The sequence below is a fragment of the Brachyhypopomus gauderio genome, chromosome 12 (assembly GCF_052324685.1).
Source record: "Brachyhypopomus gauderio isolate BG-103 chromosome 12, BGAUD_0.2, whole genome shotgun sequence".
Classification (NCBI taxonomy): Eukaryota; Metazoa; Chordata; class Actinopteri; order Gymnotiformes; family Hypopomidae; genus Brachyhypopomus; species Brachyhypopomus gauderio.
In genome coordinates, this window is record NC_135222.1 from 451,986 (window position 1) to 468,139 (window position 16,154).

At 48.6% G+C, this 16,154-nt stretch overlaps 1 protein-coding gene across 1 annotated transcript in view; it reads left to right on the top strand.

Moving 5' to 3' along the window:
* The first annotated feature begins 3,774 nt into the window (after nucleotides 1-3,774).
* polrmt (polymerase (RNA) mitochondrial (DNA directed)) overlaps nucleotides 3,775-16,154 on the top strand; it is a 37,837-nt gene continuing 25,457 nt past the window's right edge. The window contains exons 1-12 of the mRNA XM_077024182.1: nucleotides 3,775-3,973; nucleotides 4,511-4,597; nucleotides 5,025-5,806; nucleotides 5,954-6,090; nucleotides 8,669-8,855; nucleotides 10,772-10,921; nucleotides 11,778-11,945; nucleotides 12,052-12,222; nucleotides 12,319-12,558; nucleotides 14,051-14,842; nucleotides 15,091-15,213; nucleotides 15,734-15,856. Of these exons, the coding sequence (XP_076880297.1) occupies nucleotides 3,832-3,973; nucleotides 4,511-4,597; nucleotides 5,025-5,806; nucleotides 5,954-6,090; nucleotides 8,669-8,855; nucleotides 10,772-10,921; nucleotides 11,778-11,945; nucleotides 12,052-12,222; nucleotides 12,319-12,558; nucleotides 14,051-14,842; nucleotides 15,091-15,213; nucleotides 15,734-15,856 (3,102 nt within the window). The 5' untranslated portion in view covers nucleotides 3,775-3,831. The remainder of the gene's footprint in view (nucleotides 3,974-4,510; nucleotides 4,598-5,024; nucleotides 5,807-5,953; nucleotides 6,091-8,668; nucleotides 8,856-10,771; nucleotides 10,922-11,777; nucleotides 11,946-12,051; nucleotides 12,223-12,318; nucleotides 12,559-14,050; nucleotides 14,843-15,090; nucleotides 15,214-15,733; nucleotides 15,857-16,154) is intronic.

Here is a 16,154-nt window from a genome sequence, read left to right on the forward strand (position 1 = left end):
GCCCCCACCTGTGAGCGCTTGGTCCTTCGGCTTCCCGGTGTCCTCCTTCTCTTCCAGCAGCCATGGCCGTCAAACATGGTCCCTTCAGCTCCAGATGAACACCCCTCCTGCATAAGACCTGTGTAAGACCTGCTAAAAGCAACGTGACAGAGAAAGAATAGCACCTTCCATGATTGGAATGACTGCATATATAGATCTCCTGTGTAACATTGCATTTTCTTACCCAGCACTGTAAAGGACATGGTCATTGGTAGTGAAGAGTACTTCATGCAAAGTGCAGCTAGCTTATACAGGCCACATATTGTTGGAAGTAAATAATAATGCAACATAGTCCTGTGGTCGGTTCGCTGGATTATAGCAGATTAATGATGCTTATTCCACTAGTTTATGAGCGCTTTGCTTTCAACCGTCTTGCATTAAATGGAAAGACTTTCGCACAGGAAATCTGGACCCCCTACGGCAGTCTCAGCAACCACGGAAGTCCACACTCCCCTTCAACTGGAAACTTGGGGTAATTAAAATCATTCACCGCACCGTAAGATGTTTAAAGTCTGCTTGCCCTTGGGGTCATGAGTCCCGTCTTGGGTTGAATGTTAGATCTGATAGCAGATATTCCCACCTCCAAACATGTGGATGCTGGTCACAGCTCTCTGCAGAATCATATCTGCCAGAACAGTGCCTTTCACTCAGCCCACAACCCCGTGGTTACTATGACGTCTGGACACAGACTGAATATGCTTACTGTAGCACATGCTGAAGAACCCAAGAAGTATACAAGGTTATACTTGTTATACTGAGGAACAGCACTTGGCACCTGTGTGTCAACGCTACATCAAACACATAATAGTGTAGGAGGTCTCGGGAAGACCCCCGAAAGGGCTCCAAGGTGGTCACCCCAGCCTCGTTCCCATGACGCCCCATGATGTCTGGGTGCGCCCCGGGCTTAGAAAACCTCCATAGCCGAGGACGATGTTCACAAGCCAAAGGAACCTAATCTGTCCCAGCAGGGCTCCAAGCAGCTCTGGAAGTGTATGAATGGAGATAATATCTCAGTAATGAGGCCTGTTTTGTACCATCAAAGTCCTTTAAAAGGGCTTGAAATCGGACCTCCCTTAGTACTGACAATATCCCTCTGATAGTCTCCATTATTAATTGTTTTCCCTCTCCCGCTAACTCACTGCTCTGTTCTCTCCTGTGTCTCTTTCCTTTAACTCTGTCTCTCCTTCAGTTTCTCACTTTGTTTTTGTGTTCTTGCTTGTTTCAGAACGGCTGAATGTCTTTTATTGCAATTACAAAATTATTTTTTCTGTCGATTCATTTTATCGCATAACACATCTGACCAAGTTTTGTCTGAACATCGCACGGACCTGCCTACAGCATTGTCTGTGTGGAATGAAAAAGAAGGGTGTCATGGGCCGTAACTGTACTGGAACTGTGTAACAGGTTATGAAACTCATCCCTGTTATGGACATGCTGTCCATCGCCTGCAGTGCAGGTGGCCCGGCTGGATTGGGTGGCGTACTGCAGAGTGAACTGGTAATGCAGAGTGAACTGGTACTGCAGAGAGAACTGGTACTGCAGAGTGAACTGGTATTGCAGAGAGAACTGGTACTGCAGAGTGAACTGGTACTGCAGAGTGCACTGGTACTGCAGAGTGAACTTGTACTGCAGAGTGCACTGGTACTGCAGAGTGCACTGGTACTGCAGAGTGCACTGGTACTGCAGAGTGAACTGCATGAAGAGCTGTGTTTCCGTCTAGGGCGCCGGTTTGCATTTCCTGTTTCGTGACCATTGTTCATTGTGTGTGGTGTCAGCGATAAGTAATCAATCTGCTTGATCAGCTGTTTGTCCTGAGTCCTCGTGTGATGAGGTTTCAGAGTGACAGGAGACTGACTCGAGCAGCTGAGAGGTTTCTACGATGATGGGATTATGCAGATTAGATGAACTGAGCGTTTTTAGTCCATGTTTTGTGCACAGGTCATGAACTCTGGCAAATGTCTCTTGAGGTGTGAAGCCACTTTTTTCCCCATCCAGTAAATCCACTTACACCAGCTGCAAATCCATTCACACCAAGTGATTTACTGCAGTTAACAGTAACAGAAGGACACTTCCCCGAAGCTGTCAGGACACAAGCCTCAAAGACCATGCGTGGCAGGTGTCTGTCCAAACTGCCAGCGTGAAAAGAAGATTTGTACCACTATTAGTCCTTGGATGCTAATTCGCAATACCTTCCACACGAGTCTTACATCAAATCCTCTGTTTCACAACTACCATATGGCTGACTATGACATCTGTGACTAAGGACACAGGCATAGGAATCAGTCCACTGAAACCTCCAGCAATACTGCACAGATGATGGTATCTAAAGAATTAATAAACAATGTTATTAAACAATACTGAACTATTGTGATTCTATAAGCTACAATTGATCAGACCATGGTACACATTTCCAGCAGTAGCCGTGTCCAGAAGAACTTAAAGCCAGTACAGTAGACGAAGACCTTTTTTCCATTAACCTTCCCAAGGGTCACGAATGCCAAATGTATTTTCTGACAAGGGCATTGCACAAAGCCATGTCTGTCCAGCGAAGTGGTTTAGAGCACTCCCTCTCTGCAAAACAAATAAACATTTCCCGCATAGGTGTGCACGCGGGCCCTTTGATCAAAGTCCAGGAGAACAGCGGCTTCGTCTTGGCCGAGCTATTATCATGGGCTTGAATGCCTTTCTTCTCCCCTTTTGTTGACAGTCACTCACCCGGCAATGACTGTCACACCAGTGCTAAGAGGCAACGGCCGACAAGGGCTAAGAAACATCAAACGAGCCAGCCAGAAAGGGGGGCCTAGCTTGTGAACCGTGGCAGCAAACACTCCCTGATTCCCACCTACCATCTTAGCCGTGCGCACGCGCGCGCGCACAGGCCTGGCAGGAATGACCACCATCATTGTCTTTTAGGCGAGGTGTGTTTCTAACAGTGTGTTATGTGTTCAGACTAGTTCAGGACGGCGTGTAGGTGTTGCTACGTGCTAATGAACAGATCTTTCGATCAGTTTCCTTCATAAACAACAAAAGCTATTTCTATAAGGTAAAAAAAACACCTGCACTTTTATATGTAAACTATTATACAAGTTCAAGTTTATGTCAAGATATTTTTAAATAGTCCATTTTACACTGAAGACAACAATAAATATATTATACAAAACATTTTTAAACACAATCGCTTAGGCTACATGTTTTTTTATCCGTATCCTTGCTGTGTGAGGTAGTCTACCGAAAGAAGACTACGTGATGTAAAATTGTATTTATCGATATTTAATGTGGTGACCCTGACCAGAGCTGATTTTTGCAATTTCTCCTACATTATTATTATTATTATTATTATTATTATTATTATTATTATTATTATTATTATTATTTTTACAAACGCCAACAACTAAATAAAGTGTAAGAGGGTTTAACTCTTGTTTAGACCTCGTAGTTGTTGTGTGTATTGGGCCTTGTTGGAGAACACTGCCACCTACAGGCGAACGACGAATTCGGTCGGCGCGAGCCTTTTACCCCTACTCGTTTTTACCCATTCAAGTATCAAATATGTCTTTAAAACTATAAAAGCAAAATAAATGCTGCTACACAAAAAGACGAATCTCTTTAAAAAAAAAGCCAGCAGCTTAGTAAAAGCTAATCGTTGCATTGTTGTGACTCGATATATCTTTTATCTTCTACTAGTCCTGTGTTTTAATGATCGAGGTCGACTAGTCGAGTCTGAAGAAAAATGGCCGCCTGCAGAGAGGGATAATGCGGTTGTTGTGAGCTATTAACGATAACTATGTCAAAATGTCACTTTTAAGACTGTGTGCCTTTCCTAAATATTTGACGGGTAGGTTTATTATTGAAATAAATGTTGGGCACTTAGTAAATGTCGACGGTTGCCATCGCTGCCTCCGAATCCGCAATAACTACAAAAGAAGAATTCAAGGTAAAATTAGTTATCTTCTGGTTTCATACACAGTATCTTACCGGTACGAGCCTTTCACATTGACCTTCAGGTACGGTAATAAGATATTAGCTAAAGCTTATTAATACCATTTGAGAACGAAGCACATAATGTCTATATTACACAATGTTACTGTTACTGTAATGCCTGGACGAATTTGACATTTCCTGCCCTTTTCATTGCTGACTGGCACCGGGCTCACGCAAAGTTGATATTCTGTATATCTGAGTTAGCGTTACTAAATGTGCAGCAGTTTCCCTCCAAACGTGATGTAGAATCGTTATAACACTGTAATTTCTAGTGCAACCTGGTTTAAGCTCTGCACATTCTGTGAAAGTTTTGAACACTTTCATCTCTTGATTGCAATATATTTTTTATCAACAAAAGTTATGTTGAGTGAAATGAAACGGTTTGTATGACTTAAAGTACATTGAAGAGGATGGGAATCCTGAGTCCTAGAGGCACAATCGACTTGTTCATTACGTTTTGTACATCATTCTTTTGTTTTACTTTTCTCAGACAACCCATGGACAACATGTCGAAGACACTACTCAGCAATCTCAAGAAAGGAAGATGGAAATAACCGATTGTATCAGTTGTTGGATGGTATTATTCTCACCTTTTTCTTCTATGAAGCATCTAATAATAGTATTTATTAGCAGACACGTATGCAATATTTATATCCTTGGTATTTACACATGCCTTTGTTGATCTTATAGATCATGAGGTATATTAACTTAGAGCATATCATACTGTCTGTTTTACGTGTAACATTAAATGTGCAATTAATATTTCTTTCAGTTTTAATAATCCTGTATATTTCTAGACCATTGGACTAGTGAATAAGACGTAGTTTTGTGTGATTATTTTTATATCTGTTAATTGAAGTTAACATTGATGACCTACAATTCGTGAAAGTAATTTTATGGTTTGAGATAGAGGTATGGCTTCTTTATTATATTGTGTATGTTTGCGCTGTAGTTTTCTAGGATTTTGGAGATTTACTGTTTTTTAAATGTTTTTTGTATTAAAGTTCTTGATGCCCGGATGCAACAGTTACAGTCTGATGCTGTGTTAGATCCAAAACATTCGAAGGTGGAATTTATCAGGGTGCTGCCAGGTGAAAAGGGCGTCTGTCATGATCAAAGTCAAAAGACAACATCAACAGCAAAAGCAGAAAAACCTAAAGCTGGTCAGTCCAGTAAAAAAACGATCGCTGCAGACAATCCGTCCTCCAAAATCCCAAACAGCCGCTGGTTTGAGAAACTCAAGCGAGAGAAGTGGAATAAAAGTAGAATAAAGAAGCAATCCTCTCTTCAGCAGAAGCTCTCTGACAAAGTAGACGCCTCAAAAGTCAGCAAAGGCAGTCTGATGCTTCCTGGAACCTCTAAAAAGACCGTCTCAACTGGCAAGAAGCGTGATCCAGTACCTGAACCTGGACATGCAGCTTCCCGAGCCTCTTTAACATCACGCTCCAAACTCCAAAACCCAAATGTCTCTACAATAGCCACGAGTGTGGCCAACACCAACGCGAAGGAGTTTTCTCGAGAGACGGAGCTGGATGAAGTCGAAGAGCTTGACCAGTCTGGGAGTCGGTGGCCGGCAGCGGGCTCCGAGAGACTTCTGGAGGACAGGGACGGCAACCACTACAGCAAGGCGCAGCTGGACGTGCGTGCCTACCTGGAGGCGTGCGTGTTCACGGGGGACATGGAGCGGGCTCAGTTCTGCCTGCTCCACAACCACCGGAACCTCACCAAGCGCAAGACGCTCTCCATCGGCGCCTACAACACCGTCATGAGGATGTGGGCCAAGAAGGTGAGGTCCTTCGTCTTCCGTCCTTTTTCTTTATTGTTTTACTTATGCTTCTTTTCATAAACAAGGCCTTTATGAAAGGGGCAAATCGTTTGATCCACGTTATCGTTTCATCCCCTTCTAACCCTTCTTCTGCACCATGTGCTGCAGGGCTCGCTGAGTCAGATTAGCCGCTTATTCAACCTGCTGGAGGAGGCGGGGCTTAAGCCCAACGTGGCGTCGTACAGCGCCGCCCTGGAGTGCATGGGCCGCAGGAAGACGGCGTGCCCCCCCGAGATCATCAACAGGTAATCCGGATCGGCTGCCTCGTGCGTCAATCCCAAGCACGCCGTGTACTGGATCAGAATAATTCTGATGTCTCTGGCTGTTGTCCTAATTAATAACACTTAGCGATCAAATTTTTTTTAATCCTTTTTTCTCCCACAAATAAAAGTAAATTACATTTTCATCAAACTTTGCTATATGCATATATTAAGTGTTCATAAAGAAGGCTGTTAATTCTTGAATATGTACACATACACTTTTTTTGCCTATATTTGGTCTCCCTCTTCAGTGATCAGCAGTAGTCTGTGAACACAGAGGGGTCCACTGTTGGGGTGAGGGAGACATTTTCAAAACATTAGGATTGCGTGTGCAGACGTGCACATGAAACAGGAACTTTGTGAATGGGAATCAAATCTTCCTTAAGGTAATTAGGCTGTAATTTGCTCAGTCTGATCTGTTCTTGACACAGCGTGAGGAACTGCAGTCTTATTCTTATTGCTCATGAACACAGAGAGAGAGAACCAGACATGGAGAGAGAGATCAAGACTCTCAGAATCCTGTGAGCCAACAGATTTATAGGTTATGCTGCGTGCCTCCAGGGGGCAGTATTTCTCTGATCTATTTCTACAACATTGGAATGATTCTAGTCCAAAATAAATAAATAAATAAATAAGGCCTTCCAAGCCTACGCAGATGTGCCTCTACTAAGAGAATTCTTGCTGGATTTGTATGTAAGCATCTTTCAAGCTTCTGATGACCTATCTGCAAGCTTGTCCATGAAGCAGTCCTTTCACATTCCAAAGATACGTGGAGGTAGCTTCTTCATGGTTTATTTCACACTCTGCTCTTCTTCCTAAGGGAAGGTGCGACAGTGAGTTCTTCACAGTCTCCATCACATTTAGACAGTTGCTTGAACAAAGCCTAGTTCAAAACCTCTAGCTTTTTACTGGACTGTCTCCGGCGGTTACACTGCTCACCTCCCTCTTCTCAAGAGCGCTGAAATTGGACTCTGTTTTCTTCGTTAATGTCCTAACGGTGATGTACTCTCTTCTCCAGACAGTATACATTTAAATCGTTTGATGCATGTGGGTCCAGGGTTATTTTTACACCCCGAGCAAAACCTGGAGTCCCATGTATCGAGTGTCTGGGAAGAATCAGACTTGTTGCCACATATCAAATGTGTCCTAGAACGTGTCCTAGAAAGAAAAAAAAAAATCAAAAATGCACGCTTTTCTGGAGCCATAATAGCGCTGTAGGCCTCTGTGACGCCGCACCCCGGGACCCGTCAGAAACCGTGTCGGGGGGGTGGCCGCCCGATGGTCTCTGCAGGCAGCAGGCAGGTTCTGAAGGTGACTGCTAGGCCTCTGCCCACAGAGCCGGCGGGCAGGGGGGGAACCGGTACGGGTTGGGAGGCCGGGGGAGGTTGGCTAGACCATCGATTGTTGTAAGGCAATAGCAGTGACATTGTTGTGCTGCGGGTGGCTCACGGGTGATTTATCTCCCTCACTCTCCGCCATTACTGTTCTGGGTGCGGGCCTGTCTCTCTGGGCCTCTGTTATACCTCACATCTGTCCAGCAGGTGCAGTTCTGTCTTTCCTACACTCACCGGACTATCTCTGTTCTCTCTCTCTCTCTCTCTCTCTCTCTCTCTCCCTCCCCCCACCCCCTCTCTCATATTTTCCTCTTACCTTTCCTTCTTGCTCTCTATTTACCGAGTCTTCTCTCCTCTATCAGGCATGACCACACAAAGATAACAGCTCTCCGTCTCATCGTGCGTGACAGGGAGATGTGGGCGGAGTGTGGCACTTATCAAATGAACGTGACACACTGATGATAGCCCCCTCCCCCCCCCCCCCCCCCACTGTGTAGCCTGTCAGCTGCATTTGAAACCATTTCAGGGCTCCCGTATAAATTCGCAAGATTTAAACTCTTACCATCCTCACTGAATCTAGCAGACAGACACACAGAGTAGAGGAATGCCTCTCTTTCCGAGTCCGTGCCCCTCCCTATGTCCATGCAGCTGCCTGTTCCCTCGCGGGCCACTAGAGGGTGCTAACCCTCCACCAGCTCCGCGCCAGTAGAAGCCTGTTGCTTTGGAAACAGCCAAACGGCTACAGCATTGTCAGACGTGCAGCACCGTGGTCCAGCCTCTCCCTTAAGCCTGCGGGCAGGGGAGCGGTCCCCACGGCCCACGGCTCGCAGTTTATCGCAGAAAGATTTACGAGCCTGCTAAGCTTCTTGTGGCCTTGGCTCCGCTTTTGCCCAAATGTGGACTGGCAGAACTGCCCCCCCCCCCACACACCCCCCGCCCCGCTGAACGTATTCCAGCTCGCCAGGTCTCACACCTGCATCGCTCTGCTGAAAGGTCACAAGGGCGGCGAGCAGCTTTCAAAAGCTTTCCGCGTTCCTTTCCGCGTTTCCTTCAGACAGCCGCTCCAGTGTGAGAGTGCGATCGTTCTGAGTGTGATCACTCACACCCAACCTGCTGATTTTGTCTGTGCTTTTTTTATTTGAAAGCGAGACAGACCCCAACACTCTGAAACCCCCCCGCTGGCAGAGACCCCCCCCCCCCACTTCACCCTTTGCTCCTCTTGTTTGCAGGTGTCTACAGCAGATGGAGAAGGATGAACTGAGAGTGGACGACATCTTCCAGCAGTGCGTCTTTCGTCAGGACGAGAGGGAGGTGGTGCTGAAGGCCGTCCGTGTGGTGCAGCCCGACTACGAGCCCCGCCCGGCCCCCGAGAGCCCTCTCTGTGACCTGCCCCTGCTGAAGGACTTCTACACCCAGGTAGCCGACCAGACAGCGGCTCCTGTCCTGTCCTGTCCTCTTTCCCGCTCTTTTGTCCTCCGTCCCATTAGTCCCATTAGTCCGTCACCAGTGGACAACCCTTAAACCGGCCGTGCCGTTTCCATTTCCCAGCCCTCCTCAAGCAGACAGCAGTGAAGGCGAATTCATTTGGGTCACGTTTACAGAAGACGTGACCGACAGCGTTGTTTGGGGCCCGCAGGCCGAGCCACAACAGGACCCGGTTTTTATGAACGAGGAGCCCTCACGCGCGGGGCTATTTTAACCGCGGGAACCGCACCTGCCGGGCGCCCACGCCCCCCTTTTCCTCTCCGCTGATTCATGACCCGCTGTCCCGCCCCAGCCTGCGCTGTCCACGCTCACCACCGCAGGCGGGGACGTGGGACCGAGCCGCCGCCATAGCAACAAGCTCGTGTCCTGGAAAACGGCAGGAAGTGGGGCGAGAGGACATCCCGCTCACTAAAGCCGGGATTCGCCGCGGCTCCCGACTCGGGTCGGCGCTCGGCGTGGTCTGGGGGTTCAGAAAGAAGATCGGGAGCTGCCGTGATTTGCTAGCGTGCTGCTGGAGTCGTGTCAGCGCCACACGGTTGCCGTGCGGTTGCCGTGGCGTCTGCCACGGGCCAGAAACGCAGACGTCTGCAGCCGGCCAGCTTTGTGGATTCGCTGCTGCCGTGTTTTTCTGGTAACGTGAAGCAATATTTTGCATTGCAGGCTAATCACAGTTTTTACTTGATGTTTTATTTCACGCTCTGCACACTGTCAGAGGGAGGGAGGGAGAGAGGGAGACAGACAGATGAGAGAGAGAGAGAGGAGAGAAAGAAAATGTCTCAGCTATCATTTGCATGCATGCTGCAGAGCTATACTCCTGTACTGACACACACACACACACACATGCAAAGGTTTTTCTCCACATTTGTGCCTTTCTCATGCGGTATTGAAGCAGGTCTCCCGGCTGAATTGATCTACACTATTGGAACTTGAGCCCCACTGTACACTGTAGTTATATATATATATATATATCAGTGTGTGTATACACACCCCCATTACAGTAATAAATTCAGTCTTCTCCAGCCATAAAGGCCGTATTACCATTAAAGCGTGGCACCTCTGGTCAGACGCCTCCTTTGATGTCGTATTCACGCCCGGCTGCTTCCCGTCTGGACCCCTGCCGAGCAGCTCAGGGGAGCACCGGACCGAGACCCAGACTGGGCTCGCTGAAGCTCGTTCAGTCGGATCGGGCTGGGAGAGGAACTGCAGGAGCATAATCAGCAGTGTTAACTGCACTTTAATCAGCAGTTAACTGCACTTTAATCAGCAGTTAACTGCACTTTAATCAGCAGTGTTAACTGCACTTTAATCAGCAGTTAACTGCACTTTAATCAGCAGTTAACTGCACTTTAATCAGCAGTTAACTGCACTTTAATCAGCAGTTAACTGCACTTTAATCAACAGTGTTAACTGCACTTTAATCAGCAGTTAACTGCACTTTAATCAGCAGTGTTAACTGCACTTTAATCAGCAGTGTTAACTGCACTTTAATCAGCAGTGTTAACTGCACTTTAATCAGCAGTGTTAACTGCACTTTAATTGGGCGCGCGGTCTGGCGCCTACCCAACTGTCTCGTCCGTTTGTTGGACAGTCGATGCTGCCCTGCACCTTAAACGCCACACACAGAGTGACGTCATGCAGCTGATTTGCTGTTCTGAGGTCAGCTGATGCTGGGACGTATATTTGCGTGCGCTTGTTTTGTTCGTTGTCTTGGACTGTTGATCTGAGTCGCTTTAATTCTTTGTGCCGGATGAATAGAAATCGATGCCGTTGCAAGAGAGTTTGAAGGAACCACAGAACTCCGCCCCACCGTCGACCTCTGCTGACCTTTGACCCCGTGTGTCTTTCAGAGGGAAGGAAGCAGATATCCTAAACTGGATTTCAGCCTGCAGGAGCTACGGGAGCGTTTTTGCCGTCAGCTAGCCATGGAGCAGGCCAACACCGTCACCATCAACTCCGTGGAGGCCATCAAGCCTGTTACGGAACACATGGCCAGGATGGTGTGTACCTCGTCTTCACCCACAACCACTGGCAGGAGGGTGGGCTTGAGGACTTGTCTGGGGGGGTCGCATTCACGCTCTCCTGAATATCTTAATCTGGATTAAATTTTAACCCGGCTTAAATCTATTGAACCACAATTTAGGATCAGTACAAAACAATAAGCAGGCTGCTGTACGTTATTATATCAGAGTACCTTTATTGTTATACAAAGAGGTCAACACAGTGATATTAAGTTCGTTAATTTTTCTTTATATCAGACATAAGGCACTGAAGTCATCCAACGGTCCCTAAACCGTTAGATTAACCTCAGACGTTTCGGGCCTGTGCATCCATTTTAAGAGAGCAGATATTACTACAGATTCCCTGAGGTCCTCTGTGGCATTTACACCGTCGGTCCGCTCTGCCTGTGGATCAGAGCGCCGGGACGGGTCCCTGTAGGTCTGCCGGCATTTACGGCAGCTACACCAGAATGTTGATGTCTCGCAGTGCGTCTCCACATGTGCTGCAAGTGTCACCTTAGGACGGCGAAGACTGGTCCGTCAGCGCCGTGTCCTCTGACTGTCCTGCGTTGCGGGTCGGCGAGCGGCTGAACTTCGTCCCCTCCTTCACTCAGATTACCGCACCTCTTGACTTAGTCCTCACTTCTGGCCCTAGCACAATTTTCTTTTTTTTTTTACTTTAAAAGTATGATTGATATCCATTTCAAGTGGAAAATGCGTGATAAATCATCAGGTATATAAGTTCATCATGTATCCCATAATTATGTGCTGCTGTTACGCAGTCTCATTGGTAGATGAGCAGTGCGTGCCCACCCCCCCACCCCCTAACTGCTCTCTCTCGCCCCCTGCTGGGCAGAGGAAGCTGCTGGCGGAACAGCGCGGGCACTGGCACAGGGTTTTGCACCAGGCGCTCCGGGAGAGCAAACTGGTTCTGAGCAGGAGCAACCAGAGGAGCGGCCGGACGAACATCTACCCCTTCCTGTGCGTCCTGCGCGACGAGGACTACGTCAACATCATGCTTCAGGTACGCGCTCGCGCCGGGCATGTGTGGTGTGGTGGTGGAGCCCGTGGTGGCGACAGTGATGTAGGTGCAGTCTTAACTCGATCGTCCCGCCGATGGCGGTGTTCAGGGCTTGGCCAACCTGCCACCCAGCGGAGAGTCCCTGCTCATCATGGCTAAGGAACTGGGAACCAGGGTCTCCAACATCTACTGCATCCGGCAGAAGAGCCACAACCAGATGGTGGAGAAACTGAGCAGCATCTACAAGTCGCACGCCGAACTGCTCGCTAAAGACACACAGGTGCCCAACCTCCAGATGAAAACAAAAAGATGGCTACAAAGCTACATATGTGATGAATTATGTAAATGTCTTATGTAAATTCCTCTGCCATCACAGGGCAGCAGCGTCTTGCCTCGAGAGCATTGGAGAAGCCTGGAGGCGGAGAGAAGAGAAGGCCCCTCCCTCCTGAGCGATGACACGCCCTGGCCTCACATGCTGGTCATCCATTTAGGCAGCTTCCTCGTGGACATGATGGTGCGTGAGCTGAAAGTCCCCAAAGACGTCCTCCACCCGGGCACGGAGCGCAAACTCATCCCCGTGCTGTACCACATGTACGCCTTCCGCAGCAACCGGCAGGTAAGCTCCGTATCTCGGCCCGGAGAGAGCACGGGGGGCTTCTCCAGACACTCGGGCCGGCTTAACCGCCCCGGGGAGAAATAAGAGAGAAATTGATAGCTCCTGACTGGAACCCTCTGGAAGCGAGCTGATGTAACGTCGGCCATAAAGTAAATGGAGCGGATCCGTACCCCAGCGTACGAGATTCAAAATAAAACGATGACTGCGAGATTCATTCGCAGAACGTTGGCTTCGGTTTGGAAGTACGTACGTCTTTACCGGGCAGCGTGGTAGGAAGCACGAGCCACTTGACATCTCATTTCAGTAGATCATAAGTAATTGGGCAGATTAACATAATCTCCAGTAAAAGTGCTGCGTTCAGTCCTGCGTGGCAGACCGCGGACCCTCCACCTCTCCCGGCAGCCCTGGTCCTCTGGTCTTGGTTCCCAGCTCTCAGCTGCATGTGTTTGTATGAGTGATGGGACCGTTTTCCTGCAGCACCATGCACAAGAGGAAGAGGAAGACTAATGGACCTGAAGCTAATCCCTTTTTTACTGTCTTCTTAATTGGCCGGGTGATTTACTGCCCCAGGATTTTGCATATATCAGAGTCTGACTGTAAGTGTGTGTCAGGGGTAGGAGAGGAGACCAGAGTTGGGGGACAGGCTCCCTTTGCCCGCTGGGCTCCAGACGCCCTGTAGGTCGGACGCAGGCCTCCTCCGCGGCCTTTGAGGCTGGCGTGGGGTGGCACTACCTCCGCTGAGGCTGCAGATGGTGCTCGCAGCGGGGAGGAGCCCCGTCCCGAGGCCCGGGTCGACCTGGCACGGCGCCATGAGCCCACCGCTGTTGAGATTTCGTAATAGGAAGTAATAGGTGAAAACGACTGATATTTTTAGTGGTGACGGAGGAGTAGCTGCTAGGGGTTGATTTGTGAGTACTCTCTGCTGATTTGACAGCCCTTCTGACACCTTGTCATAACAGGCCCTACATTTAGCTCGCTTTACATCTTTAAAAAAAAAAGAAAAATGATGAGGGCTCTTGGTGGTATTTGAAAGATGAAACTTGGCAAACAGATTTTCCTTTATTGCTCCTTAAGGTACCCTTCATCATTGTCAAGATCCTCACCGCTCAATGAACTCTATAGAATGTATAGTGAAGGCAACGTCATCTTTCCCCTGGTCTGTACAGGATGGAGCGGCTTTGCAGAATCCTTCTTGGCCCTAGTGGTGGAACAACTTGTCTTACTATGAACACAAGTGTGTTTTAGCTTTATGGAGTAGTTGATCAAGCTGTCATACATAATTACGTCTGTCGTTAGCCAGACACTGGTCTATACGGTAGCTTGTTTCAGTTTTGCTCAGCTGTAAAATCATCTGAAAGCTACAGGAAAGAGGCGGTATTTACTGTCTGGCTGTCATTCCGTTTATGAAGAGTAAGAGAAGTCAGTGGTCTCACTCTCTTCTCGCTCTGGTTTGGTCTCACTGCTTTTGCTCACTGCCACGTGTCTCTTCTAGATCGGCTTTATCAAGCCTCACCCCATCCTGACACAAATGCAGTTGGAAGCCATGGAGACCAAGCTGACCTTTGACTCCTACGTGATGCCCATGCTGTGCCCGCCCGTGCCGTGGACGTCGGTGAAAAGCGGCTCCTACCTGCTCACGCCCACCAGGCTGATGCGCACGGTGGAGGGTGCCGTCCAGCACCAGCTGCTGCTGGAGAAGGTCCAGGACGAGGACCTTCACGGCGTCCTGGACGCGCTCAACCAGCTGGGCAACTGTGCCTGGAGGATCAACAAGCCCCTGCTGGACATCATCATCGGCGTCTTCAACGACAAGGGCAGCGAGAAGCTGGACGTTCCTCCGCCGCTGTCCGAGGCGCCCGAGGTGCCACGCTTCGACCCGCACGACCCGTCCCTCACGCCGTCGGAGAAGAGCCATCTGAAGCGCTTGGCGGCCCAGGCCAAGAAGCGTCTGGCCGAGATGCACAGCCTCCGCATGGATGCGCTCTACAAGCTGTCCATTGCCAACCACGTGAGGGACGAGGTCTTCTGGTTTCCGCACAACATGGACTTCCGCGGCCGCACCTACCCTTGCCCTCCGTACTTCAACCACCTGGGCAGCGACGTGACCCGGGCCATCCTGCTGTTCGCCGAGGGGAAGCCCCTGGGCGTCAAAGGCCTCGATTGGATGAAGATCCACCTGGTGAACCTCACAGGCCTGAAGAAGAGCAGCTCATTGGCCGGGAGGCTGGAGTACGCCAACAGCATCATGGAGGAGGTCCTGGACTCAGCAGACAACCCTTTCACAGTGAGTGACACCCTTCCTCACCTTGAATACAATGCGAAATGCTTAGCTATCCTGTGTGAAGCATCTTTTGTCCAAAATAATTGCATGTTATAGACTAGATTTAAAATGGATGGAGTAAATCATTTTCCTCTCAGGCTATAAAGAAAATAACCAGAACCTGGTTTCCGTGTAATTGGCAGTCGATATCGAGGCCCTGAAAGAGCGTTCAGTGGCACGCCTGAAGATTCCAGTGGTGTATTGTGTTACAGGGCAGGAAGTGGTGGATGAATGCTGATGAGCCTTGGCAAACTCTGGCCTGCTGTATGGAAATAGCAAACGCCACCAGATCACCAGACCACACCAAATTCATCTCCCATTTCCCTGTCCATCAGGTACTGAATGATGCGTGTTGGAAGCGTGGGCTTCGAGTGTGTGTGTGTGTACTCCAGGTCTGATCTTGGGTCTGCCACACCACCACAATTTGTCTCTCTTTAGATTCAATTTGACACCCCATTAAATCTTGATGGTGTGACTGGCTGGGTTTCCATTACCATGTGTCCAGCTGTTGCACATCAGAGAGAGAGTAGCTGCTCTTCATTGTCATTAATCGTCTTTTTTGTGTTATATTTTTATGTTATGTTTATGTTGTTGTGCTTTAGACATATCCTAGTAAGTTATGAGAGTGTTTATTTAAAAACAAGGCTGTTAAGTTGGCATTAATAAACCACGCTATCATTATCTCTTGGCTTTTGCGTAGTTATTGATTACCATTTATTAGACCAGAATCTCATTCTCATTTACTTTTAATTATACTCATTTCTACCCATCACTCTTTCTATCTCTCTGTTTTTTGTCTTCTCTGTCTCTGTTTCCCTCTCTCTCTCTCTCTCTTTCGCTCTCTCTCTGAGTCAGGATGGTTCTTGCAATGGCCTCCAGCATTATGCAGCCCTGGGCCGGGACGTGATTGGTGCCACATCGGTCAATCTGATGCCCTGTGAAGTGCCTCAGGATGTCTATAGTGGTGTAGCTCAGCAGGTAAGCAAGAACAGACCCCTAGCAGGTGATCGTGTACAGACCCCCAGCAGGTGATCGAGTACAGACCCCCAGCAGGTGATCGTGTACAGACCCCCACCAGGTGATCGTGTACAGACCCCCACCAGGTGATCGTGTACAGACCCCCAGCAGGTGATCGTGTACAGACCCCCACCAGGTGATCGTGTACAGACCCCCACCAGGTGATCGTGTACAGACCCCCAGCAGGTGATCGAGTACAGACCCCCAGCAGGTGATCGAGTACAGACCCCCAGCAGGTGATCGAGTACAGACCCCCAGC